This window comes from Aotus nancymaae, unplaced genomic scaffold (assembly GCF_030222135.1).
Source record: "Aotus nancymaae isolate 86718 unplaced genomic scaffold, 86718_ANA_hifiasm-v0.15.2.pri h1tg000014l, whole genome shotgun sequence".
NCBI lineage: Eukaryota > Metazoa > Chordata > Mammalia > Primates > Aotidae > Aotus > Aotus nancymaae.
In genome coordinates, this window is record NW_026988425.1 from 76,395,028 (window position 1) to 76,422,463 (window position 27,436).

The following is a 27,436-nucleotide window of genomic DNA, read 5'->3' on the forward strand; positions in this document are numbered from 1 at the left end:
ATATCTCTTTCAACTCTAAGTGGATGTCATTCAACCTCCCACTCCAGTAGATGGGGCCATGGGACTCATAAATGGCCAATGGCATAGCAGCAGAAGGGTCATCTGGCAGTGAGGTCCACTTAATTCACTTCCATGCTCTATCCAGAGTAGCAAATAGTTTTCCGACTTAATACTATACACCTTTATCAAGATTTTCTCCAAGTTAATCAAAAAGCAGACCAACTCCTTCTCTTGAGTTTGATAGATATCTTAGTAGTTAACGATGCATCCTCAATCTCTCTTATCGTTTCATCTTTTATTTTTATTTCACAACAGCTGCCAAACTAGTTTGGGCCCTCCTTATATCTGCCTCTGGGCAGTTAGCCATAAAAGCCTCCTAGCTGGTATCCTTGCTCATAGGCTCCCCTCTCTCTAAAGCACAATTCCACAATTATTCAATTAAATTTTACTGAAAACTTCATCAGCACTAGGCATTGCATTAGGTATTCAGAACACAGACCACTTACATATCATCTTCCTAAACTCCAGTTCTGACAGTGTAAGTACCCTTCCATAATCAAGTGCCACCTTAGTCTAAATGTGATGTATTTTCACATTTTGGTGTCTCCTTACCTTTTCAATCTTTTATCCTCCTATTACCCCTCAGATATACAACTCTTCAGTATAACGAGACCTGACTCTGTTGTCTGTTGAGCTTTCTCCATCTCCATTGCAACGTTGTTTATTCTATTCTTTCTGTCTGGAATAACACATCTTAGGTGAAGTAGTCTCTCTCTCTAGACTATGAGATCCATTAGGGTAGTGATTCCTTCATTTTCTTAGGATAATGAATATCAAAATTCACTGCGGGTGTCTGTCCATATGTGTTCCAACTCTCACCCCAATTAAAAAACTTTAAGGTTGGGAATCATGTTTAAAAAGCTCTTCAGATAATTTTTATGGAAAGTTTGAGAACCATTGCCCCAGGCTAGAGATAAACTAACTGCTTGTTTAGAGAAAATTCAAATTTTATAGGATATAATAGTTATTTAACACAGCCTTAAGAAAATCCGAGGCTGCCCCACACTCATTAGCAGTGTCCACTGTGCCCCCGCAAAATAAAAGGGAACTACCAAGATTTGTCAAAGAGAAGATAGTGCAGAGGTTACAAATGCTCTAGGGCTGCCCCTCACACCAGCTGCCGGGGTTTGACTCCTAACTTTTCTACTTACTAAGTTAAGTAAACTTAGACATCTTACTTAGCTTTCTGTGCCTAGATTTCCCCATCTGAATAATGGGGATAAGAACAATACTACTTAGATGGAATTACAGTCAGTACATGGAGAGTGGTTGAAAATGCAGCACATCGTGCTGAAGTGCTAGCTGTTAGATCTTGAAGCTAATACATAATACTACGGACAATGAAAGGAATTTCTAACCTAAATATGGCAAATATATAACATTTTCTACAGTTACATCTACTACGTTCAGTTAGTTTTAAGCAACAACAACAAACTCTCCTAAATAGAAATGGTTTTAAATTAATAGCCGCTTCAAAAAAATAAACCTTTCAGAATCAGGCCAGGTGGCTTTGTACTGTCACATTTTCAACACAAGGAGGTTTTCAGTGAGGTACTGGGGCAGAACAAATTTTTACAGTGTCTACTGTGGACATAAGGGATTCCTTCGGCTCTATGCAAATAGTAACCCCACTAGTTCCCAGAAGATAAACATGAAGAGACAATCAAACCTTTAGCTCAGATGCTCACTTACCTCTGCTTCTCTGAATTTCTCACCACTGGGGACTTGAGAACGGGTTGCCACTAAACTTTCTATACTCTTGCAAGCACTGATGCAGTTCTATTAGAATTAATTGTTATATTAGAGGCAATACAATACTCTAATTCATAAATAGCATTTTCCCTAGGTAGGTCGCATAAGCAGGTTTAATACCTTTGATTGAGATAGTTTCAGATTCATAAGGGAATAATGAAGCGTACATTTACCAATGTGGGAGAAGAGTTAACAATAAGAAACTCTCACAAATGATAAGAACTCAGAGTGCTAACTCCTTTAGTCCTAAGTGCCAGAAATTGGGATACTTAGTCCAGGGGAAACCTAGCTGGTCATGTGAAGAGATATGAAGAGGGGACCAGAGTCAATTTGCCATAAATGTGACCGAGGTAGACTGTAAAGCCAGAGGTTCTCAATTTGGAATATTTTCATGATAAAAGCAAGTTGCTATCTTCAATCAATTCAATTCATATTGATTGTGTTAATCACTCTACCATTTCACTCTACCATAGCATAAACTAAAAAAAAAAAAGTTATTTTGGAAAATTCATGAAACATGGAAACCAACTGAATTAAAAGCATTTAAAATCTCAAACTTTGTAAATTCAATAGTGAAGTTAGGAAAGTTTTTCTCATGGTTAAAATGTATTGCAAGTCTAACTGTGTTAAAGTAATTCTCTGTAACTCTTTATGTTCTGCATTTTATGAGAAACAGTAATAAAAATAGTTTGTATATCTGAATTTTGGCAAGGGTAAATAATACAAAGTTCATAAGCTATAAAAATACTAGTATTCTAAAGCCTTTTTCCTAAAATAAGTTAATCTTGGAGAAGATAAGTTTATATTAACAATATTACATCTAAAGTTTCTAAACTCCTATGGTGTAATTATAACACATTTATAAAAATGTGAAAGAAGCTAAATCAAACATTCATTCTTTTAACATTTAAGGAAAAAAACAGAGATGGGATAGTAAATGGCAGAAGTTTTGGCATTTGGTGTCCAAGGTTAACTGGTAGAGTTCCTGGCAAACATCCTACAAATATTGCCCAAGCCCATCTAGCCTTGCCTATAAAAGTGGTTTGCAGTGACTATGGAGTAAAGTATGTGTCATTAGGATTTACAGGAAGTATGGTTCCTCTGCTCTCTGGATTGGTGAGGCATTCCCAATATAAATATAAATGCACCACATGTGGTAACCAATGGATCATGCTTAGATAGCACAATTAAAATGTGAATGCATAATAGCTGAACATAGAGAGTAAACTGAGTTGCCCGGGCATTCTTAGTATCACACAGTGCAGAATAATTACCATGTGAAAACAAATACTATCTTTCTCCTATTTTATTTTTGTTCAGTATTCCCTATTCTTTTATTTGTCAATTATTGACATCTATTTAACATAGTTTTAATTCAAGGTGCCATGGGAATAGACTTATACAAACTGTGATTCCTACTCTCAAGTTGTTTATGGTAGAGAAGGAAAAGCAAACAGTGACTATAAAGGTATTTTAGTTACTATGATTTTAACATATAGTTGGCTGAGTGGGATGAAAGGCGTGTAGTCACTTCTACCTTTGAAGATGAAAGGCAGGACTTTCAGGAATTACTTCATAGTGAAGGGAATGATGGGGCTGAATCAAAAGAATACTGGAAGCTAGTCAATAGATGAACCGTGCAGCATATGTACCAAAACACAGAGGCAGAATAAGCTGGATTAATTTGAGGAACAGCAAGAAATCCAGTTTAGTGAGGCACTGGGTACTCAAAGTGGGAGAGGAAGCAGAAGAGATTCCAGATGCAGCTTTTTAAAAATGTAGAACTGTTACATGGCTCATCATGTATTCCAAAGAATCTAGAGTTAAGATCTAAAACACAGTCTTTCAGGGAAAAAAGGCAAGCATTACAATATGCACTACTATTACTATAAATGTGGTAAATGACCAAATAATGTGACAAAATATATTATTTTTCAGGACAGAGCATTAAGACATTTTTACTTAACACATAGTGCTTCTTTAATTAAAAAGAAACATCTGTTTTAAAAACACACAACTATGTATAAAAACTCATTTTTAATAAACAACTTAAATAGAAATCACAATTTTCCACCTGGTATCATAGTTTAAAAATATAATTAGAAAAAGCAATGTATTAATGTCCAGATATAATAAGCTTTAAAGAGATATTTAGTAAGAAAGGGAATACAGTTTAGTATATATGAGCATGTAGTACTTCAAGAGAAAAGGCTAAAATATTTTCCACTTGAATAAGGGAATATTAAAAGTGGATTAGATTGTATGTAATTCAGGTTCTATAACTAGAAAAAAAGCTGAAAATGAAAAAAAAAAAAAAACTACTTAAATCCTGGTCTTTTGAAAATGATTTTTGCATCTGAAAAAGCTCCATGTGTCTATAAATATCAAAAAAGTTTTTATACACATTACATACAGACATATGAAATGAAATAGATGATTAGTCTTTTTCTGTGTAGCATTCTAAATCCCACCATTAACAAAGTTGTTAAAAAAAATCCACGTGTGAAATTTGTACTACAGAAATTTGTAACAATTGGTGCTCACTTAATTCCCTTTTGGGTCAATATATTCTACATTAACTATAATTTTCTTCAAAATGCAGAAGTTAGATGGTTTTGCACTTGAATATGTTAAGTTTTATAACAAAGAAGAATCAAATAGCCATTTAGAAACATTAACTGTTTAATGACTGATGGATAATGCTCACTTGTGAGTTGCTGCCAAGGCTGGATGCACTTCTAAGGATATCTAGCTCCATTCTGCCTCCCTGTAGTTCAGAGAATTTTTGTGGGTCACTTATTTCCCATTATCTTTCCTCATTTTTCTTTGCTGTTCTTTCCTCTCCCTCCTGCCTAGGTGGTCATCACTACTTGCAGTTCCAACAGCAAGGTTCCCACATCATCAAGCAAAAGTGTTTTTTGCTTTATTTATTTATATTTTTACTGTAACTCATGCAGTACAAACCCAAAATTTACAAGCAGACGAGACATATATTTACCGTGCCATCTGAGCATGACCTGCACTAGGCCTGTGGAGCAATTTAGAAGTTTCTATTTTTACCAAGTGTAAATTGGTACCAGTAGAGTGGAGCGCTGCTGAAAAGACACCCGAAAATGAGGAAGCAACTTTGGAAATGGGTAACAGGCAGAGATAGAAGAGTTTGGAGGGCTCATAAGAAGACAGAAAAAAGTGGGTAAGTTTGGAACTCCCTAGGGACTTGTCGAATGGCTTTGACCAAAATGCTGATAAGAATATGGACATGAAATCCAGGCTGAGGTGGTCTCAGATGGAGATGAGGAACTTGCTGGGAACTGGAGCAAAGGTGACTCTTGTTATGTTTTAGCAAAGAGACTGGCAGCATTTTGCTCCTGCCCTAGAAATTTGTGGAACTTTGAACTTGAGAGTGATGATTTAGGGTATCTGGTGGAAGAAATTTCTAGGCAACAAAGCATTCAAGAGGTGTGTTGGGTGCTGTTAAAGGCATTCAGCTTTATAAGGGAAACAGAGCATAAAAGTTTGGAAAATTTGCAGCCTGACCAATGCAATAGAACATAAAATTCCATTTTCTGAGGAGAAATTTCAGCCAGCTGCAGAAATTTACATAAGTAATGAGGAGTTGAATGTTAATCCTCAAGACAATGGGGAAAATGTCTCAAGAGTGTGTCAGAGGTCTTCATGGCAACCCCTCCCATCACAAGCTTGGAGGCCTAGGAGGAGATAGCGATTTTGTGGGCTGGGCCTGGGGTGCCTGTACTGTGTGCAGCCTAGGGACTTGGTGCTCTGTGTCCTAGCAGCTCCAGCCATGGCTGAAAAGGGCCAATGTAGAGCTCATGCTGTGGCTTCAGAGGGTGCAAGCCCCAAGCCTTGGCAGCTTCCATGTGGTGTTGAGCCTGCAATTTGTAACAAGTTGTTACAAATTTCTGTAGTACAAATTTCACACATAGATTTTTTTTTAAGAAGTCAGGAATTGGGGTTAGGAAACATCTGCCTAGATTTCAGAAGATGTATGGAAATGCCTTAATGCCCAGGCATAAGTTTGCTGCAGGGATGGGGCCCTCATGGAGAACCTCTGCTAGGGCAGTACAGAAGGGAAATGATGGGTCAGGGCCCCTACACAGATTCCCAGTGACTAGTGGAACTGTGAGAAGAGGGCCACCATACTAGAGACCCAAGAATGGCAGATCCACTGACAGCTTGCACCATGTGGCTGCAAAAGCCAGAGACGCTCAGTGCCAGCCCGTGAAAGCAGCTGTGAGGGAGGCTGTACCCTGCAAAGGCACAGGAGTGGAGGTGCCCAAGACCATGGGAACCCACATCTTGCATCAGCATGACCTAGATATGAGACATGGAGTCAAAAGAGATCATTTTGGAGCTTTAAGATTTGAGTACCCCACTGGATTTTGGACTTGCATGGGGCCTGTAGCCCCTTTGTTTTGGCCAATTTCTCCCATTTGAAATGGCTGTATTTAACCAATGCCTGTACCACCATTGTATCTAGGAAGTAAGTTGCTTGTGATTTTATAGGCTCATAGGCTGAAGAGACTTACCTTTTGTCATGAGATTTTGTACTGTGGACTTTTGAGTTAATGCTGAAATGAGATAAGACTTTGGGGAACTGTTGGGAAGACATGATTGGTTTTGAAACATGAAGACATGAACTTTGGAAGGGTCCATGGGAGGAATGACAAGGTCTGGTTCTGTGTCCCCACCCAAATCTCATCTTGTAGCTTACAAAATCTCCACATGTGTGGGAGGGACCTGGTGGGAGATAACTGAATCATGGGGGCAGGTTTTTAACATGCTATTCGCATGATAGTGAATAAGTCACAAAATCTGATGGTTTCAAAAATGGGAGTTTCCCTGCACAAGCTCTCTCTCTTTTTGCCTGTTGCCATCCAAGTAAAATGTGACTTGCTCCTCCTTGCCTTCCACCGTGACTGTGAGGCCATCCCAGCCATGTGGAACTGTAAGTCCATTAAACAACTTTTTTTTTTGTAAATTGCCCAGCCTCAGGTATGCCTTTAACAGCAGCATAAAAACAGACTAACACTCCAAGTGACCCATGGTTTCTATGTACATTGAAGTTTGAGAAATAACTATCTTTCCTCTCACAAATTCTGTGACACATAGAAAGGAACATATTAAGATCATAGCCCCATTTCCAAAAAGGTAAGAGAGTACAAAACTTAATTTTCTCTGTGGTAAAATACTAGAACTGAAATAACAACTGGTAAATTAACTTTCAAAAGAAAAATTACTGCATTGCCCTAGTATTATACTATATCATACACACCAAATATAGCTGCACACAATAGTAATACACAGTATAATGGAAATTTCTTTTCTTGTATATATAAATATTATGCTAATATAGTTTTTAGTTTAAGAAAAGTCCTAATAAAAATAGGATGTTTGGATATGATATAATTCAAATGGAATAGCCAGCAGACCATGTAAGGCCAGGCCACATATATTTTGTTGTTATATTTATCTGGCTTACTTTTCTATTTTCTAGATCCAGAGCATCCTGGAAGTAAGTGTTATCTTTTCTCTACTGCCTAGTAGAGGATAGATTGCAGAGTACACATTCATGAAGTACATGTTTGTGGAATACATGGATAAATTAATAGCTGGAAATTCATTGTATATGTATTCTAGAAAACACACACATATACATGTATAAATAAAAATAAACTCACCAATTTATAAAAATGAAATAAATATTTTACTACAAATAGCTATAAAAGAAAAGAAAAACACAGAGAAACAGAAAATGCATATCTTGAAAATAAATAAGAAACAGTTATCCTGGCTAACCTCAGTTAGTTAGCAAAGCACCCAGAATTTTAAATACACTTTTTATAATCCAAGATATATTTCTATAATTGCACAAAGTTGCTATTTCTAATATGTCAATCAGAAAGTAAAACTGATATTCTAGGATGCTGATGAGCTAATGTTTAATGTGGTGGCTAATTATTAGTTGGAAAAAATCTAGATGAAGAAATAAAGCTTCAAAAAGTTGAAACAAAAAACTTGTTTAACTGCATTTACCAACTCTTTAAATCCAGAACCAATTATAGGCATTGTGGTACTATCAATAATTACATGCTGAGCATATAAATGTAAAATGGCAATTTTAATTTTCGTTTCATCAAGACAAGGAAGAAAGTGAAATTGAATACTAATTAGTGTATGTTTGCCACACACCTGAAAGATCAGAGGGTTACTGTGCTCATTATAAGTCAGTTTAAGCAAAGTAGTCAAAGGTTTCATTTGTATTAAGTGACAAGGGAAATTAACAATGAATGTTCAAATACAGAAAATGTGGTATATCATTAGACTTCATAGAATGTCTTATGCAAGATTTTATCTTATAAAATTAATAAAGTTTTTTCTTCTAAAAATAACCTAGAAAATATATGATTAAAGAATGCATTAACAAAATAAATATTTTGAACATTATCACTAAGTAATTCCTGAATAACAATGTTGAGACTAAGAAAATTACTAAATTTTTTTTGAGATGGAGTCTAACTATGTTGTCCAAGCTGGAGTGCAATGGTGTGATTCTCCTGCCTCAGCCTTCTGAGTAGTTGGGATAAGAGCTGCCTGCAACCATGCCCAGCTAATTTTTGTATTTTTAGTAGAGATGGGGTTTCACTGTGTTGGCGAGGCTGGTCTCGAACTCCTGACCTCATGATACATTGGCCTCAGCCTCCCGAAGTGCTGGGATTACAAATATGAGCCACCACAACCAGCCAAAAACTCTCAATTTAATAACCTAACATACTACAACCATCCGATCTTTGACAAACCTGATAAAAACAAGCAATGGGGAAAGGATTCCCTGTTTAATAAGTGGTGTTGGGAAAACTGGCTAGCCATATGCAGAAAGCAGAAACTCGACCACTTCCTGACACCTTACACTAAAATTGACTCCAGATGGATTAAAGACTTAAACGTAAGACCTAACACCATAAAAACCCTAGAAGAAAACCTAGGCAAAACCATTCAGGACATAGGCGTAGTCAAGGACTTCATGACCAAAACACCAAAAGCATTGGCAACAAAAGCCAAAATAGACAAATGGGACCTAATCAAACTCCACAGCTTCTGCACGACAAAAGAAACGGTCAATAGAGTGAATCGGCAACCAACAGAATGGGAAAAAATTTTCGCAACTTACCCATCTGACAAAGGGCTGATATCCAGAATTTACAACGAGCTAAAACAGATTTACAAGAAAAAAACAAACAAGCCCATTCAAAAATGGGCAAAGCATATGAACAAATACTTTACAAAAGAAGACATACATGAGGCCAACAAGCATATGAAAAAATGCTCATCATCACTGGTCATCAGAGAAATGCAAATCAAAACTACACTGAGATACCATCTCACACCAGTTAGAATCGTGATCATTAAAAAATCTGGAGACAACAGATGCTGGAGAGGATGTGGAGAAATAGGAACACTTTTACACTGTTGGTGGGAGTGTAAATTAGTTCAACCACTGTGGAAGACAGTGTGGCGATTCCTCAAGGGCCTAGGAATAGAAATTCCATTTGATCCAGCAATCCCATTACTGGGTATATATCCAAAGGATTATAAATCGTTCTACTATAAGGACACATGCACATGAATGTTCATTGCAGCACAGTTTACAATAGCAAAGACCTGGAACCAACCCAAATGCCCATCGATGATAGACTGGACAGGAAAAATGTGGCACATATACACCATGGAATATTATGCAGCCATCAAAAACGATGAGTTCGCCTCCTATGTAGGGACATGGATGAACCTGGAAACCATCATTCTCAGCAAACTGACACAAGAACACAAAATCAAACATCGCATGTTCTCACTCATAGATGGGTGTTGAACAATGGGAACACATGGACACAGGGAGGGGAGCACTATACACTGGGGTCTGTTGGGGGGAAGTGGGGGGACAGTGGGGGGTGGGGAGTTGGGGAGAGATAGCATGGGGAGAAATGCCACATATAGGTGAAGGGGAGGAAGGCAGCAAATCATACTGCCACGTATGCACCTATGCAACAACCTTGCATTTTTTTCACATGTACCCCCAAACCTAAAATGCAATAAAAAACAAATAAATAAATAAATAAATAAATAAATAAATAAACAAATAAATAAAAAATCCAAGGTGCAATTTGGGTGGAGACATAGAGCCAAACCATATTAAGCAGAGTCCTCAAAACAGCCTTCCAGCTGAAGATAGCTAAGGCACTCATGCAGTCTTATTGTGTCTCAAAGAAATAATTTTACCTTTGAATCATTGTTCATTAATCTAGAGTTTATCCTGAGGCCCTAAAAATTGTTTATCATCTTCTAAGAGATCCTATTCCTAGATTGTATTTTATTCCACAGATTAAATTTACACTTGGGCCAAATCTCCATCCTTGTGGCCTGTGAGTACTGAATTTGGTGCCGAAGACCGGGAGTCAGTGAAAGTGTGGAAAAGGAAGAGGGTGTGGTGCTCCTCTCGATGATTTTTTTTGGTATTTCTGGGGGAAAAGGAGAGATACTTAGGATCCTCCAGATAAACATGGTTTAGCTTTTATAGTCAGATCCTATCCCCAAATTTACTGCTTCTCAACCCCCCAAACTGAACTTCTTTCTTCAACACACTCCCTTGTGCCCTATGGTCAGTCACAAGCTTGACCTATAGAGAACATGTATTTCTTGAGGCAACAAAGGTAGGAAACACTATTCTAAACATGTTTCTTAACACTTTTGGCTCTGTCTAAATTCTCCATTGTCCAATTAAAATGAAAAGAGGATTAGAATTCTTTTCTAGTTATGGATATAATCAGAACACAATAAAACAGGAAGATTGCTTCAGGCAAAAAAAATAAAAATAAAAAAAATAACCTAACATCACAACTAAAAAAAGAACGAAGAGCAAACTAATCCAAAAGCTAGCAGAAGACAAGAAGTAACTAAACTCAGAGCTGAACTGAAGACTGAGACATGAGAAGCCATTCAAAAGATCAACTATTGTGAATGGGATTCACTCATGATTTTGCTGTTTGTCTAATATTGGTATATAGGAAATACTTAGGAATACAACTTACAAGGGATGTGAAGGACCTCTTCAAGGAGAACTACAAACCACTGCTCTAGGAAATAAGAGAGGACACAAACAGATGGAAAAACATTCCATGCTCATGGATAGGAAGAATCAATATCATAAAAATGGCCACACTGCCCAAAGTAATTTATAGATTCAATGCTATCCCCATCAAGCTACCATTGACTTTCTTCACAGAATTAGGGAAAACTACTTTAAATTTCATATGGAACCAAAAAAAAAAAAAAAAAAGCCCGTATAGCCAAGACAATCCTAAGCAAAAAGAACAAAGCTGGAGGCATCACACTACCTGACTTCAAACTATATTCCAATCTACAGTAACCAAAGCAGTATGGCACCAGTACCAAAACAGATATATAGACCAATAGAACAGAACAGAGGCCTCAGAAGTAATGCCACATATCTACAACCATTTGATCTTTTACAAACCTGACAAAAACAAGCAATGGGGAAAGAATTCCCTATTTAGTAAATGGTGTTGGAAAAACTGGCTAGCCATAATCAGAAAACTGAAACTGGATCCCTTCCCTACACCTTATACAAAAACTAACTCAGATGGAGTAAAGCTTTAAATGTAAGATCTAAAACCATAAAAACCCTAGAAGAAAACCTAGGCAATACCATTCAGGACATAGGCATGGGCAAAGACTTCATGACTAAAACACCAAAAGCAATGGCAACAAAAACCAAAATTGACAAATAGTATCTAATTAAAGAGATTCTGCACAGCAAAAGAAATTATCATCAGAGTGAACAGGCAACCTACAGAATGGAAGAAAATTTTTGTAGTCTATCCATCTGACAAAAGGCTAATATCCAGAATCTACAAGGAACTTAAATTTACAGGAAAAAAACAAACAACCCCATCAAAAAGTGGGTGAAAGATACGAACAGACACTTCTTGACATTTTTGCGGCCAAGAAACATATGAGAAAAAGCTCATCATCACTGGTCCTTAAAGAAATGCAAATCAAAACCACAATGAGATACCATCTCATGCCAATTAGAATGCTGATCATTAAAAAGTCAGGAAACAACAGATGCTGGAGAGGATGGGGAGAAATAGGAATGCTTTTACGCTGTTGGTGGGAGTGTAAATTAGTTCAACCATTGTGGAAGACAATGTGGCAACTCCTCAAGGATCTAGAACTAGAGATACCATTTGACCAAGCAATTCCATTACTGAGTATATTCCCAAATGATCTACTATAAAGATACATGCACACGTATATTTATTGCAGCACTATTCACCATAGCAAAGACTTTGAACCAACCCAAATGCCCATCAATGATAAACGAGCTAAAGAAAATGTGGCACATGTACACCATGGAATACTATGCAGCCATAAACAAGGATGAGTTCATGTCCTTTGCAGGGACATGGACGAAGCTGGAATCCATCATTCTCAGCAAACTAAGACAGAAACAGAAAATCAAACACCACATGTTCTCACTCATAGGTGGGAGTTGAACCATGAGAACACATGGAACAGGGAGGGGAACATCACACACCAGGGCCTGTCGGGGGTTGGGGGGCCAGGGGAGGGATAGCATTAGGAGAAATACCTATTGTAGATGACAGGTTGATGGGTGCACCAAACCACCATTCCATGTGTATAACTAAGTAACAAAACTGCACCATCTGCACATGTATCCCAGAACTTAAAGTACAATAAAAAAATTTAAAAATCTGATATTTCTTAGTGGTACCTATATTTCTTTGAGAAATTGTGTTTGTTTCTCAATATAAACACCAATTTTGACTTCAGTCTGAAACAGCTCAATTTACTCTGATAGTTTGGAAATTGTCCTGTTTTGCTATTCCATTTAAATTATTAAAAATATTTTTATTACTATTAGAAGATTATAGAACTTGAAAACTTAAGGCTCTTTCTCTTTCATGAAAAAAGTATTAGTGTAAACCAAGTCATCTCATTTTTAGCGTGAATTGAAAACAAACCTACAACACCAATAGTTTTATTTTTAATTTGTATAATCCTTTAAGAATTATTAATATTGAATCTGAGTTCAGTAAATTGTTGATCTGACACCACAACATATCCTTCAATTGTAATTTAATGAAAGTTTACTAGTCCAACCTGTGCTGCAATAAACATACCATGTTTTTGTATTTGAGAGCTTAAAAATACTGGTCATAAAGAAATTGTAAGGGCTTTGAATTAAGCTAATTATAACTTTTGTGTAATCTTTATAGTTCTGGTAACTTGGATAAGATAGTTGACCTGTGTGATTCAAGCTGTCTAAATTTACAAAGTGATGATAATTATACCTACTGTATGAAATTGTTCTGAGAACTAAATTTAAAAATCACTAAAAAAAGATAAACAAATCCAAGAATTGGTTATTGAAAATATTAACAAAATAGATAGACGGTTAGCTAGACTAATAAAGAAGAAAATGGAGAAGATCCAAATAAACACAATTAGAAATGACAAAAGGGATACTACAAATAACCATCAGCGACTGCTATGAACACCTCTATGCACACAAACTAGAAAGTCTAGAATAAATGGATAAATTCCTGGAAATATATACCCTCCCAAAACTGAGTCAGGATGAAACTCAATCCCTGAATAGACAAATAATAATCTCTGAAATTGAATCAGTAATAAATAGCCTACCACCAAAGAGAGCCCAGACCCAGGTGGATTCATAGCTGAATTCTACCAGATATACAAAGAAGAGCTGGTACGATTCCTATTGAAACTATTCCAAACAATCGAGGAAGAGGGATTCCTCCCTAACTCATTCTACAAGGCTGACATCATCCTGATACCAACACGAGGCAGACACAACAGAAAAAGAAAACTTCAGGCCAGTATCTTGAATGAATATCAGTGCAAAAATCCTCCACAAAATACAAGCAAATTAAATCCAACAGCACGACTAAAAGTTTATCCATCATGAGCAAGTAAGCTTTGTCCCCGTGATGCAAGATATGTTCAACATATGTAAATCAATAAAAACTGTTAATAACATAAACAAAACTAAAGAAAGACCACATGATCATCTCAATAGATGAAGAAAAGGCTTTCAATAAAATGTAACACCTCTTCATATTGCAAACTTTCAATAAACTAGGTATTGAAAGAACATACCTCAAAATTATGAATCATATATGACAAACCCACAGCCAACATCGTACTAAATGAGCAAAAGATGGAAGCATTCCTCCTGAAAACCAAAACGAGAGAAGGATACCCTTTCTCACCACTCGTATTCAACATAGTATTGGAAGTCCTGTCCAGGGCAATGAAACAAGAGAAAAAAGTAAAAGGCATCCAAATAGGCAGAGAGGAAATGAGACCATCCCTATTTGCAGAGGACATGTCCTCTAGAACAGCCCACAGTATCTAGAACAGCCCACAGTCTAGGCCCCAAAGATCCTTAAGCTGTTAAAGACCTACAGCAAAGTCTCAGAGTAAAAAAAATCAACATACAAAAATTCCTAGCATTCCTATACACCAATAACAGTCAAGCCAAGTGCCAAATCAGGAATGAAATCCCACCCACAATTGCTAAAAAACAAAAACAGAGAAAACCCACCTAGGAATACAGCTAATCAGGGAGGTAAACCATTTCTACAATGAGAACTACAAAATACTGGTCCAGGAGGTCAGAGATAACACAAACAAATGGAACAACAATTCATTCTCCTGGATAGGAAGAATCAAAATCATTAAATGGCCATACTGCTCAAAGCAGTTTATAGATTGAATTATCCTAACTACCGATGACATTCACAGAATTAGAAAAAAACTGTCTTAAAATAGCCAAGACAATCTTAAACAAAAACACCACCAGCACAAACAACAAAAAAAACCCCACAAAGCTAGAGGTATCACATTACCTGATTTCAAACTGTACAATAGGGATACAGTAACCAAAATACTGTTTTGATTCTGATACAAAAACAGACACACAGTCCAATGGAACAGAATTGAGAGACCAGAAAGAAGGTTGCACAGTGACAACCATCTGATCCTCCACAAACCTGACAAAAACAAGCAATAAGGAAGGGACTCCCTAATCAGTCACTGGTGCTGGGATAGTGGTTAGCCATATGCAGAAGATAGAAACCAGACCCTTTCCTTACACCATATACACAAATCAACTGAAGATGGATTAAAGACTTAAATGTAAAACCCAAAGCTACAAAAACTCTGAAAGACAACCTAGGCAATACCATTCTGGACAGAGGAACTGGCAAAGATCTCATGACAAAGACACAAAAAGCAATTGCAGCAAAAGCAAAAATTGACAAATGGGATCTAATTAAACTAAAGAGCTTCTGCACAGCAAAAGAAACTGTCAACAGAGTGAACACACAACCTACAAAATGGAAGAAAATTTTTGCAAACTATGCATCTGACAAAGGTCTAATATCCAGCATCTACCAGAAACTTAAATTTACAAGAAAAAAACAAACAACTTCATTAAAAAGTGGGCAAAGGACACAGGCACTTTTCAAAAGAAAACAAAGGTGCAGCCAACGATCATAAGAAATAAAACCCATCAAAATCACTTATCATTAGAGAAACACAAATTAAAACCACAATGAGATACCATTTCACAACAGTCAGAATGGTTATTACTAAAAAGATGCTGGTGAGGTTGAGGAGAAAAGGGTTGGTTATACACTGTTGGTGGGAGTGTAAACTAGTTCAACCACTTTGGGGAGCAGTGTGAAGATTCCTCAAAGAACAAAAAAACAGAACTAATATTTGACCTAGCAATGGCATTACTGGGTGGGTATATACCCAGAGGAATATAAATCATTCTATGATAAAGGCACATGCAAACATATGTTCACTGCAGTGCCATTCACAAAACAAAGACATGGAATCAACCTAAATGTCAATCAATGGTAGACTGGGTAAAGAAAATGTGGTACATAGGTACCATGGAATAATATGCAGTTACAAAAGAGATCGTGTCTTTTACAGGAACATGAATGAAGGTGGAGGCCATTATCCTTAGCAAACTAATGCAGGAACAGAAAACCATATACTACATGTTTTCCCTTATAAGTGGGTACTGAATGATAAGAACATATGGACACATAGAGGGGAATAACAGATAGTGGGACTTACCTCAGAGTGGAGGATGAGAGGAAGAAAAGGACCAGGAAATATAACTAATGGATAGTAGGCTTAGTACCAGCATGACAAAATAACATGTACAACAAAACCCCATGACATAAAATGTATCTATATAACAAACCTGCACATGTACCCCTGAACCAAACATAGAAGTTTTTTAAAAAAGGAAATCGGTAAAGTTTTGTAAAAAAATAACTTTAAAAATATATTATTAAAGAACACAACGACAAAATAAATACATTGAATATAATTACTATTTATTGAACAATAATTTTTAGTTTTTCACCCATTATATTTGAGGTTTTTATTCTAATATAAAGCTTTTCATATTTAGCTAAACTGGTTTTCTCTGAATTCATTACCATCTTCAGACCAAAAGCAAATTATCATCATCCTACTGACCTTAAGAACAATATAAGTTGTAACTATTGTTCTTAAGAGAATAAACAGTCATATTTAATCTAAAATTCTCGCAATGTTGACTACTGTCCTGTTCCATTAAGGTTGTTTCTGCCTATAGCCACTGGGATAAAGGGAATTTAAAGTTCATGCAATACTTTGAAAAGAAGAATGATGCATAGTGTTAAGTAGGCAATACTTGGACAAAGTAAAGTGAAGAATCTGGATATGAAACATTAATAAGGTATTTCTCGAAATAAACATAGCAAAAGCATGCTATTTATAGTTTACAGAAAGATGGCAATCACTGAAGCTCACAAACATAATTTGCCAAACAGAAACCCTGATGTACGCTGGCGATATCATCTCTCAACTGTTCTGAATTTCAACTATGAATATTAATGTCTAAAGTTTTATCATAAGCACAATATTACAAATGCATTTCAACTAGAGTGATTAAAATGTCTTTGGAATGATTATTCATTAGTAAATATAATACAATCATTTTCTATTATTCTGTGGATATTTTAAACCTTAATCGATCCTTCATGAGTCTGTAATCAAAACTGTATAGATGTGCCATTCCCACTATCTGGAGTTTTTTTGCACACGTGGCTATAGATTGAAAAAGTCAAGTGTAACTTAAGAAGCAATTTTAACAAATTCATGTAAATATAAATTCATAAAACAAAACAAGAACTTCAGGTAACCTTATAGAGCTCTATAGATAAAAGAAATGTATATAAGATATATAAGAATGCCTAAGAAACCTGAACAAATGAAGTTCCTGAAAGAATTTTGGCCCAGTTTTTCAAGTATGAAAGTCTTGCTCCTTAGCCATAAATCAATTTTCCTTTATACCAAAAGCCTGCAAACCAGTCCTTGTATAGTATACCTAATTATGTCACATCAGGGATTTCTATGTTTCTTTGACTTAAAATATGTAGTAAACAAAACAGATCAATCACCTAAATTAATCAAAATCAGCAACATCTTCCTACTCTAGTGGAATAAGGCTAATACCTTTTAGTATAACTCCTGAAGCACAGCAAACTTATACACTAAATTTTAACGCATCCCTCCAGCAACCTTTATTCAAGTCATGATTTTCTACATAATATTTCCCAGATTGTCACGTAGCAACTTTCATTAGGCTGTTCCCTGGATGTTTAGTCTCTACTGAGAGCCATCTTCTCAGGCCTAGCTCAAAAGCCATCTGCCCCAGATGAGTTTCTCAAGATAACTCATGAATTCTTCCTCTGACCATAGTATACAGAACTGTTCCTCCCTTTAGTACACATCAAAGACTTGTTACATGGTTATTAATGTGCTTTCCCCAACAGAAGTGTAGTGTTTCACAGGCAGCAGTTTTGATCATCTTTCTGTATTCCTAGTACGTAGTTCATCTGAATGCTCAAAAAGCATTGAAATGTACAGAAATATAAGTTCTGGGCCTTGCTACCCCCTCTGGGAAATCACTTAATATCTCAATATATTGTTGCTTTCTCCTGTTTTAAAAAATAGCTGGATGATGAGAATCAATAACACTATGAATTGAAACATCCTCAGCTATTGAAAGAAGGTGCATTTGAGGTATTATCATAATTTATGGTATATTTTATACTTGACCTTTTGTACGCACTTCTTAGAGACAGAAAAAATAAATGTAATTTTTATGTTCTTGAAATATCATAAGTTGCTATTAAATGTTAGCACAGTGTAAATGAACACACGGCATACAGAAAGTCTCCTTCTTTGATATGCATCTTAAAATAGTGGTATTTATATGAGAGTATTTTTAACATTTTTGATCCCTTTAACCAACTTCTTAACAGAATGTGCATGTTTTTTACTTTTCAGAGTTGGGAGCTAATTTGAACTCTTCATTAAATTACTCTTTCCTCTGACCATAAGGAAGAGTCACACTGAGTTCTTAACTTGTCACTTTTTAAAATGACCAGAATCTGGGCCAGGAGCAGTGGCTCATGCCTGTAATCCCAGTACTTCAGGAGGCAGAGGTGGGCGGAACACCAGGTCAGGAGTCCAAGACCAGCATGACCAACATGGTGAAACCCCATCTCTACTAAAACTACAAAAATTAGCTGGGTGTGGTGGTGTGCTACTGTAATTCCAGCTATGCAGGAGGCTGTGGCAGGAGAATCCCTTGAACCCGGGAGGTGGAGGTTGCAGTGAGCCGAGATCACATCACTGCACTCCAGCCTGAGTGACAGAGAAAGACTCCATCTCAAAAAAAAAAAAAAAAAAAAAAGACTGGAAACCTTTAAAAATGACTTGTAACATTAACCTTGTCCCACCCCATCTGTTACCTGAATCCATGGCCATCTATCATTTTCTGCAGCTGTCCACGCATTTATAAGCCCCTTCTTATTAAGACGTGCATAGTAGGGATACCATTTTTGGAGTCCAAAAAGAGCGCGGTGAGTCGAGGAAGCGGTGATTTGCTGGTTTGATATAATTCCACCTTCAATTCCCAATGGGCCTGAGCATTCTGGGAACAAAATAAAAAAAATATATGAATGGATTAGAAATAATGCATATACAACATGTGTCTGTTAGATTTGATAGGAGATTTTTTTAAGTGATTTGAATTTGCACCACCATGCCATTTACTCCTCATCCTCTTTACAGATATGTTATTGATCTCTACATTAAGGAAATAATTCTTGCTTCTCATGACACTGTTCTTTCTTTGCTTTGAAAGTAGTCACTTAATAGATGCTTTCCTTTTGCATTATGATTCTGCTGTCTGTTCTGATAGCTTTTCGTTGTTGATCACGTCAACAAAACCATAATGCTCTTTAAAGACATATCTCGTATTTTATATTCCTGGAGACTAGCATGCCTTACAAATTTTAAGCTCTCAAGAAATATCTTTCCATCCATTATTTCTTGATTATCATACAGCTGAGCTTTTTGTCAAAGTCATTTTTGTAGTAATTTAGCATTTCTCATTACTATACATTTTATAACTTAAATGTTTATACCCACCATCAGTTATGCTTCCACAACAAAAGGAAAATGTGTAAATCTGTTAACATTTAAAAATATTATTATAGTACCCCATGATATGTTATCAATTATAAAATATATGTAGACAAATTATTTTTATAAAGAGAGCAGGTAAACTCTCTGACAACATTATACATGACAAAGTGTACAACTCAGTAAATCAAGATATTAAAATATTTCTTTCTAGTACTTTAGTTCCAAATTCACAATTCTACATACTGGGATTCTGCACATATATCTTTAAATTTGCAACTGAGAAACAAGAAAATTTTACAATGAAATTTTAAAATACTAAGATTTAAAGCCTATTATGCTCAAATTATATGTTCTCAGATACTAAATGTGTTTAGTTTTTTAAATCAGAAATGGAAGTAAATCCATCTTAAAAATTACATATTTGTATTATATATATAAAATTATATATATTTAAATTCTTAATTGCCTTATAAAACTTCAGCAGAAGGTACATTTCTTTTAAATTCAATTTTGAAAATTCAGAATAAGTAGGGATATGATAAATCAAAAGATTTTCTTAATTTCATTAACATTTCATACAGTATACTGAATATTTTGCCAATTTAGATTTGTATAATATATGATAATCATCTGATAAAAATATGTTAAAATAATTTATCAGAATTTCTGAAAATAAGAAAGAAGCACACTGCCACTATTAAATATCAATATAGAAAAGTCAACTTGATTGGTGATTATGACCAAGTACATTTTAGATTTTAATTACTATCAAAGTCCAACATTTGTCAGTAATTAAATGTTTATGCTTAGATTGAGGTTGAAAATATGAAAAAAATTAGCAGCTGAATTATAACATTTTTGCAAGTTAGGAAGACATTTCTCATTGGCAACATTTTTTTCATTGTCATAAACATGCTCCTTTTTCTAACTCATGCTCATATAGTAAATAGCTCTGATGGCTTTCAAATTTTTAAACAGTTTTTTATAAAGAGGATAAAAATATATGGATAAGTAATCATCTTAATCAGAATGTATTAGTAAAAGATGACATTAAAACAGTAAAAATTTCATCTTTGCCATTGACAAAAAAATTACTTGGTATGTTAAATTTAAACAGTAAGACTTTTTAAAACATGTAATTAGGACTGTTTAGGACTTTATTAAGGTATACTGCATTACTTTAGAATCATTAAATTAAAAAGCCATTCATTAGTAGAATTGAAGTCTTAAGACCTGCAGATAATAATCTGATTTTCACATTCCAAAAAACTGAATGCAAAAGTTCAGGTATTGATTCTTTGGACTCTTATTTTGCTTTCCATGTGAAACTTCAAGATCTTTACAGACTTTATAAATGTACTAAGAAACTTTCATGATGACACTCTGATTTTAATAATGGCAGGAGCTTACTTAGCTTTTTAAGAATATTGTCATCAAAGGGGTCTCAAGCATCTTGTCCTTGATTTGTACAATCTTCGGATGGAAAAATGAAGCAAGCAGAGAGATCTTTTATTGCAGGCTGTTTACTGTAGGCCAGTAAGTAGACTCGAGGAGCTAGAGAGCCAGAATTGATCGTGAAACTATATGGCAGACTTAAAAATAACTCTGTGCCATTTGGTTGCATACCTCTAAAGACCTTATGCTGAACTAGACATCATCACAGAATTTGTAACTATTTTAAAACAGAAAGTAGATCTCTAATCACAATATCCCATAATTCTACTTTGTTGGTTAATCTATCAACCTCCCTTTAGTAGTAACATATCAGGAAACACATTGGCTCTGAATTGTTGTGTTATCATATAAGACAAATACCAATGAGCGATTTTGAAAATATACATGCATAATTCACTCTGCCATAAGGCTCCCAATCTTTGCAATGCTCTCTAGTCATTCACATTAATTCTTTAAAACAACAACAACAAAAAACAAAACAAAACAAAAAAACCTAATTCAGGCCGGGTGCAGTGACTCACGTCTGTAATCCCAGCACTTTGGGAGACTGTGGCAGGTGGATCACCTGAGGTCAAGAGTCTGAGACCAGCCCGGCCAACATGGTGAAACCCTGTCTCTACTAAAAATACAAAAATTACCTGGGCTAGAGACATGTACCTGCAGTCCCAGCTACTTGGGAGGCTGATGCAGGAGAATCACTTGAACCCAGGAGGCAGAGGTTGCAGCGAGCTGAGATAGAACCACTGCACTCCAGTCTGGGGAACAAAGTGAGACTCCTTCTCAAAATAAAAAAAGTGAAACAACAACAACAACAAAAAACCCCACAATTCAAAAAATACATATTTACATGATATATTTATATAGGGCTGTATTTTATACGAAGTATTTTTGCATGAACTATCTCATTGTAATGGTGTCAAATTTACAGTATTACCAGTCCTCAATTCTCTATTGTTGCTTTAAACAAATAAACAAAAATACCCCCAAAAAACCAATTTCCAACATTTGCATACCATACATCACCAATTACATACAGATGTAAGTAACATCTGTCACTCACATACAGTCAAAAAAGTCCACCAAAGGAAGCAACACTGTGATGGGAATTCTTGAATGAAGTGTTAGCCTGTGAGTTTTCAATATATTGCCTTGAGTTAGTGATCCTGCATTTTCCTACTTTTTAAAATTGGTGTTATGATGACAATTTATCAGTTGTGAGGAAGACAGAATAATAAAAGCTTTGCTTTTGGAACTATAAATTGCTGAAAAAATCATGAGCTTGGTTCTGTAAGGTTATTTGCATGCTTCTCTTTAGAGGACCTTAACTGAGGTAATCTTGGCTTTTTAGCCCCTTTCAAGTAGAAGCAAGGTATTTCTCAACGTTAAATCCTTAGATGCTCGTGGTCACTTGGACACAGAAAAAACCCAATCACCTATGTCCTGAATGGTTTTGCCTAGGTTTCCTTCTAGTGTTTTTATGGTGTTAGGTCTTATGTTTAAGTCTTTAATCCATCTGGAGTCAATTTTAGTGTAAGGTGTCAGGAAGGGGTCGAGTTTCTGCTTTCTGCATATGGCTAGCCAGTTTTCCCAACACCACTTATTGAACAGGGAATCCTTTCCCCATTGCTTGTTTTTTTCAGGTTTGTCAAAGATCGGGTGGTGTAGGCAAGGACTTTATGACCAAAACACCAAAAGCATTGACAACAAAAGCCAAAATAGACAAATGGGACCTAATCAAACTCCACAGCTTCTGCACGGCAAAAGAAACAGTCAATAGAGTGAATCGGCAACCAACAGAATGGGAAAAAAATTTTGCAGCCTACCCGTCTGACAAAGGGCTGATATCCAGAATTTACAATGAGCTAAAAAAGATTTACAAGAAAAAAACAAACAAGCCCATTCAAAAATGGGCGAAGGATATGAACAGATACTTTACAAAAGAAGACATACATGAGGCCAACAAACATATGAAAAAATGCTCATCATCACTGGTCATTAGAGAAATGCAAATCAAAACTACATTGAGATACCATCTCACGCCAGTTAGAATGGCGATCATTAAAAAATCTGGAGAAAACAGATGCTGGAGAGGATGTGGAGAAATAGGAACACTTTTACACTGTTGGTGGGAGTGTAAATTAGTTCAACCACTGTGGAAAACAGTGTGGCGATTCCTCAAGGACCTAGAAATAGAAATTCCATTTGACCCAGCAATCCCATTACTGGGTATATATCCAAAGGATTATAAATCGTTCTACTATAAGGACACATGCACACGAATGTTCATTGCAGCACAGTTTACAATAGCAAAGACCTGGAACCAACCCAAATGCCCATCGATGATAGACTGGACAGGAAAAATGTGGCACATATACACCATGGAATATTATGCAGCCATTAAAAACGAGGAGTTCACGTCCTTTGTAGGGACATGGATGAACCTGGAAACCATCATTCTCAGCAAACTGACACAAGAACACAAAATCAAACACCACATGTTCTCACTCATAGGCAGGTGTTGAACAAGGAGAACACATGGACACAGGGAGGGGAGCACTATACATGGGGGTCTGTTGGGGGGGACAGCGGGGGGGTGGGGAGTTGGGGAGGGATAGCATGGGGAGAAATGCCAGATATAGGTGAAGGGGAGGGAGGCAGCAAATCACACTGCCACGTATGCACGAATGCAACAACCTTGCATGTTTTTCACATGTACCCCAAAACCTAAAATGCAATAAAAAAAAATTAATTAAAAAAAATGAAAAAAAAAAAAAGAAAAAACCCAATCAATATGCACCAAATGTTGTTACTGGGGCCTTTTTTTCTCCTAAATAGTAAAGTAATAAGCAAATTCAAGCTATATATTTATTTCACTATGCAAAGTTGTCACAACAGCACATTTTCTTCACTAATCATGTGGACTACAATCAAATGGATGTCATCATAATAAAAAGTTCAAAATCCAATTTCCTTTTGCCTGTGCTATCCACTTCCCCAATACCCTCTTAAATTCAACAGTTATAAAAACCAGTGAAGGAATTACAATTCAGAATGCAAATGATTATACATACAAGATTAAGTGACCTTAAACAATTAATAACAAGATGCTTAAGAGAAAGATAATATAAAAATATACATTGCTTTTACTATCAACAAATGAGAGAAAATAATTGAAATGATAATTGGTGAAGTAAATAATGTCAGATGAGAACTCTGAAGTTTGAAAAGTGTACCCACATGTGTTTTATCATATAATCTTTGAAATAATACTTCAAGAAAAGAATGTTATCAGGCCTATTTCATGAATGAGAAAAAATACGAGGAGGAAAGTTAAGCCTGCAAAAGATGACACTGGAATTTAATGCGAAGAGTTCAGTGATTCTTCAAAATTTGACTCAGATCTTTTTCTTCTGCTATATTACGTGAGGCGTACATACTTACACATCCTAGGGAAGGCAACAGGAACATTAACATGGAGTAAACATACAAGATATCACTAGTAACATTCAGGATGTCACAGAGCTTTCACAAGTTGGGATCCACTATAACAGTATATGACAATGTACGGTACTGGTATGATATGGCTCTGTGTCCCCACCTAAATATCATGTTGAATTGTAATCCCCAGTCTTGAGGGAGGACCTGGTGGGACGTGACTGGATCATGGGGATGGGGCTTCCTCTTTGCTATTCTCATAATGGCAAGTGAGTTCTCATGAGATCTGGTGGTTTAAAAGTGTGTGGCGCTTCTGTTTTCTATGCTTTCCTGCTGCCATGGGAAGACATGCTTGCTTTCCCTTTGTCCTTCCACCATGATTCTAAGTTTCCTGGGGCCTCCCAAACATGTTTCCTACACAGCTTGCAGAACGGTGAGTCAATTAAACTATTTTCTTTATAAATTATCCAGCCAGTTCTTTATAACAATGTGAGAATGAACACAATGTATTAACAGGCATTCAGTCACAGAATTAAATACTGAGAGAGTTTATAGTGTGTGTGTACCCTAAGGTGTCAAAATTAACCTGATACCATCATTGGCCTATATTCTGCTTATCTAACATGATAGGCTAATTCTGTTCTTATTAATTTATTGACCCCCAAGTATATACTCATCCTTCCCTCACTCTATCCATTAATCTATCATCTGTTCATTTAATTCAGTTTTGAAAATACATATTTATTGAAGCCCTTCCACATATTGGGCACTTTTCTAGGTAGTGGTGATGTGGGGAAAAATAAGGCAGAAAAGGTCTCTGCTCTTAAAAGATTCATATTCTAGTGGAGAGACAAATAATAAATAAACACCTAAATAAACAAGAAAATACCATGAAGTGGTATGTGCTATGAAAGAAAAGAGAAGGGTGAATCAAGTGTGGGTGTCAGGTGATCAGAGATGGCCTTGTTGAGAGGTGACACCAAGTCCGATCTCTGAATGGGAAGCAGGAGCTGGCTACGTTTACAGTACTGGTTTCCTCAAGGGACTTCAGTGTAATGAGGAAACACATAGAAATACTATTTTTATATAACATGGCAGATGCTGTGATGGTGAATGCAGAAGTTTCTGAGGGAAAAGAGAAGAGGGAATAATAACCTAACTTGGGGCTCTGGGAATGATTCCCGGAAAAGAATGGGAGCCCACACAGTGAGAAAGAAGAAAGGATAGACAGACAGGGAACAGACTGCTGTGATGAGGGAAGCAGAGGCAGTTCAGCATGACTAGACCAAGATGGGTTGGTGGGGGAATGGTTAAGAGATGAGGTGAAGTAGAAAAACGCTAGATTATTTTGTGGAAGACTGGGCTGATAGAATTTGTTTCCCTTAGTGATGGGGAGTTTTTGAAGAAATCTATGGCCATATTTTCATTTAATTTATATCATTCCCCCTATACCATAAAGAGTATATTCAAGAGGTGACAAAACTATGGCCAAAGAATAAGCTACTACAGTTGTCTATGTGTAAAATATTGCAGGTCTGAAAGCGGGGTGGAGAAGAGGAAGAGCTCAAAAATATTTAAGAGGTAAAAGTAGACAGAACTAGTAATGATGAGATGCAAAATAGAGGAGGGGAAATGGAGTGTCTGAGTTTCAAAGGGTCCAGAGAACAAAAGGTGTTTCTTTGAGATTGGCCATGTTTCATGAATAACACCACTGGACCTAATTCCTCTCTTACAATTCATCAAAAGTCGTTCTTGCTGTTGGATTGAACATGGAAGGATCTCCCTGTCTCACCTTCTCTTGCTATACTGATTTTGGCGGGCTACTCTCAACATCTCTCATATCAACCAGGCTGCAGGGACAGGATTGAGATGTGAAAACCTGCTTCTATACTCAAATCATGCCCAGTACTTCCCTGGTCTGCAACTCATCCACATGTTTATGTTTGCCCATCTGTATTCCCACAAGATGGAGAACCCCGTGGCAGGCAAAGACTATATTCCTCACAGTATCTAGTGGCAAGCTTCAATTTTAGTGAACGTTTAATAAATATTTGCAGAGGTAATTACTTTTTAAAAATAAACATGAAAGGTAAATAATACAAATTGCAGGTAATATGGTGGCATTTTATTTGTATACTTCATTTTTAATTAAAAAAATCACTTAGACTTACATGCTCTCAAAGGTACACAGATACAGAGGCCTTCTTTAGAAACTGTTACATGCTGAGTAAAGAAAAAGAACACTTCTTTATTAATTAGACAAATGGAACTGATGGTGGACTGGGTCTCTTCTCTTTCAAAATGCTGCTACACAGCATTACCAGGTATTTCTGAAACTCCCCATTGTTACCTCTAGAGAGGGCACAGTGGCGATTCGATCAATGCTGAATACAAAAGTAGAACACGGTAGTAGAATATGGTAATCTGCATTTCCTGGCTGCAAGATCTGTGTTTATGTATTCTTGGTATTGCTCTTGCTTTTGTCAGGTACGACAATAATCCTAAATTAATGAGTCCATCTAACATTGGCTACCAGAGGCTTTTAGGCATCTTTTACATAGTCATTTAAAATAACTACATTGCCTGAATTGTCTGAGTGGACTGGAAATGCTTTCTGAACTGATACCCTGCTGTTCAGACTAACACTGAGCAAGCGAGTCACCTGGAAAGTTGAGCAGGAGCAGCTGGGCTAGCTGGGGCCAAGCTTCAAGTGCATCCCCAGAGCAACATTTCTGCTTTGGCCAAGTGGGATGTGAATAAAATAGCTTCAAAGTGGAGTCCTTCTCACTCTGCAAACTCATTCTCTGGAGTGTGGCAAAGAATGGCTTCTGCATTTTATTGATCTCGCAGCTGACAAGTAAGCAGTGCCTCAAGATGTCTCACATCTTGTTCCTGAGTGTGCTGATTAAGCCTTTCAAATAAGCGAGATGCACAGCTGAATCCGTAACAGGAATGTACTGCTTTCATTTGCTCTATCTCAATATCCAGACATCTTCAGAATGAAAGGATTTCAAATTAGAGCCACATAAGAAACAAATCTCCTTTAAACATCTCCAGTCCTCCGTTTCTCTGAGCATCTCATCTT

At 36.4% G+C, this 27,436-nt stretch overlaps 1 protein-coding gene across 1 annotated transcript in view; it reads right to left on the reverse strand.

Moving 5' to 3' along the window:
* EDIL3 (EGF like repeats and discoidin domains 3) overlaps positions 1-27,436 on the reverse strand; it is a 449,134-nt gene that overhangs the window by 144,109 nt on the left and 277,589 nt on the right. Inside the window, exon 6 of the mRNA XM_064376103.1 lies at positions 18,783-18,964. Coding sequence (XP_064232173.1) covers positions 18,783-18,964 — 182 coding nt within the window. The remainder of the gene's footprint in view (positions 1-18,782; positions 18,965-27,436) is intronic.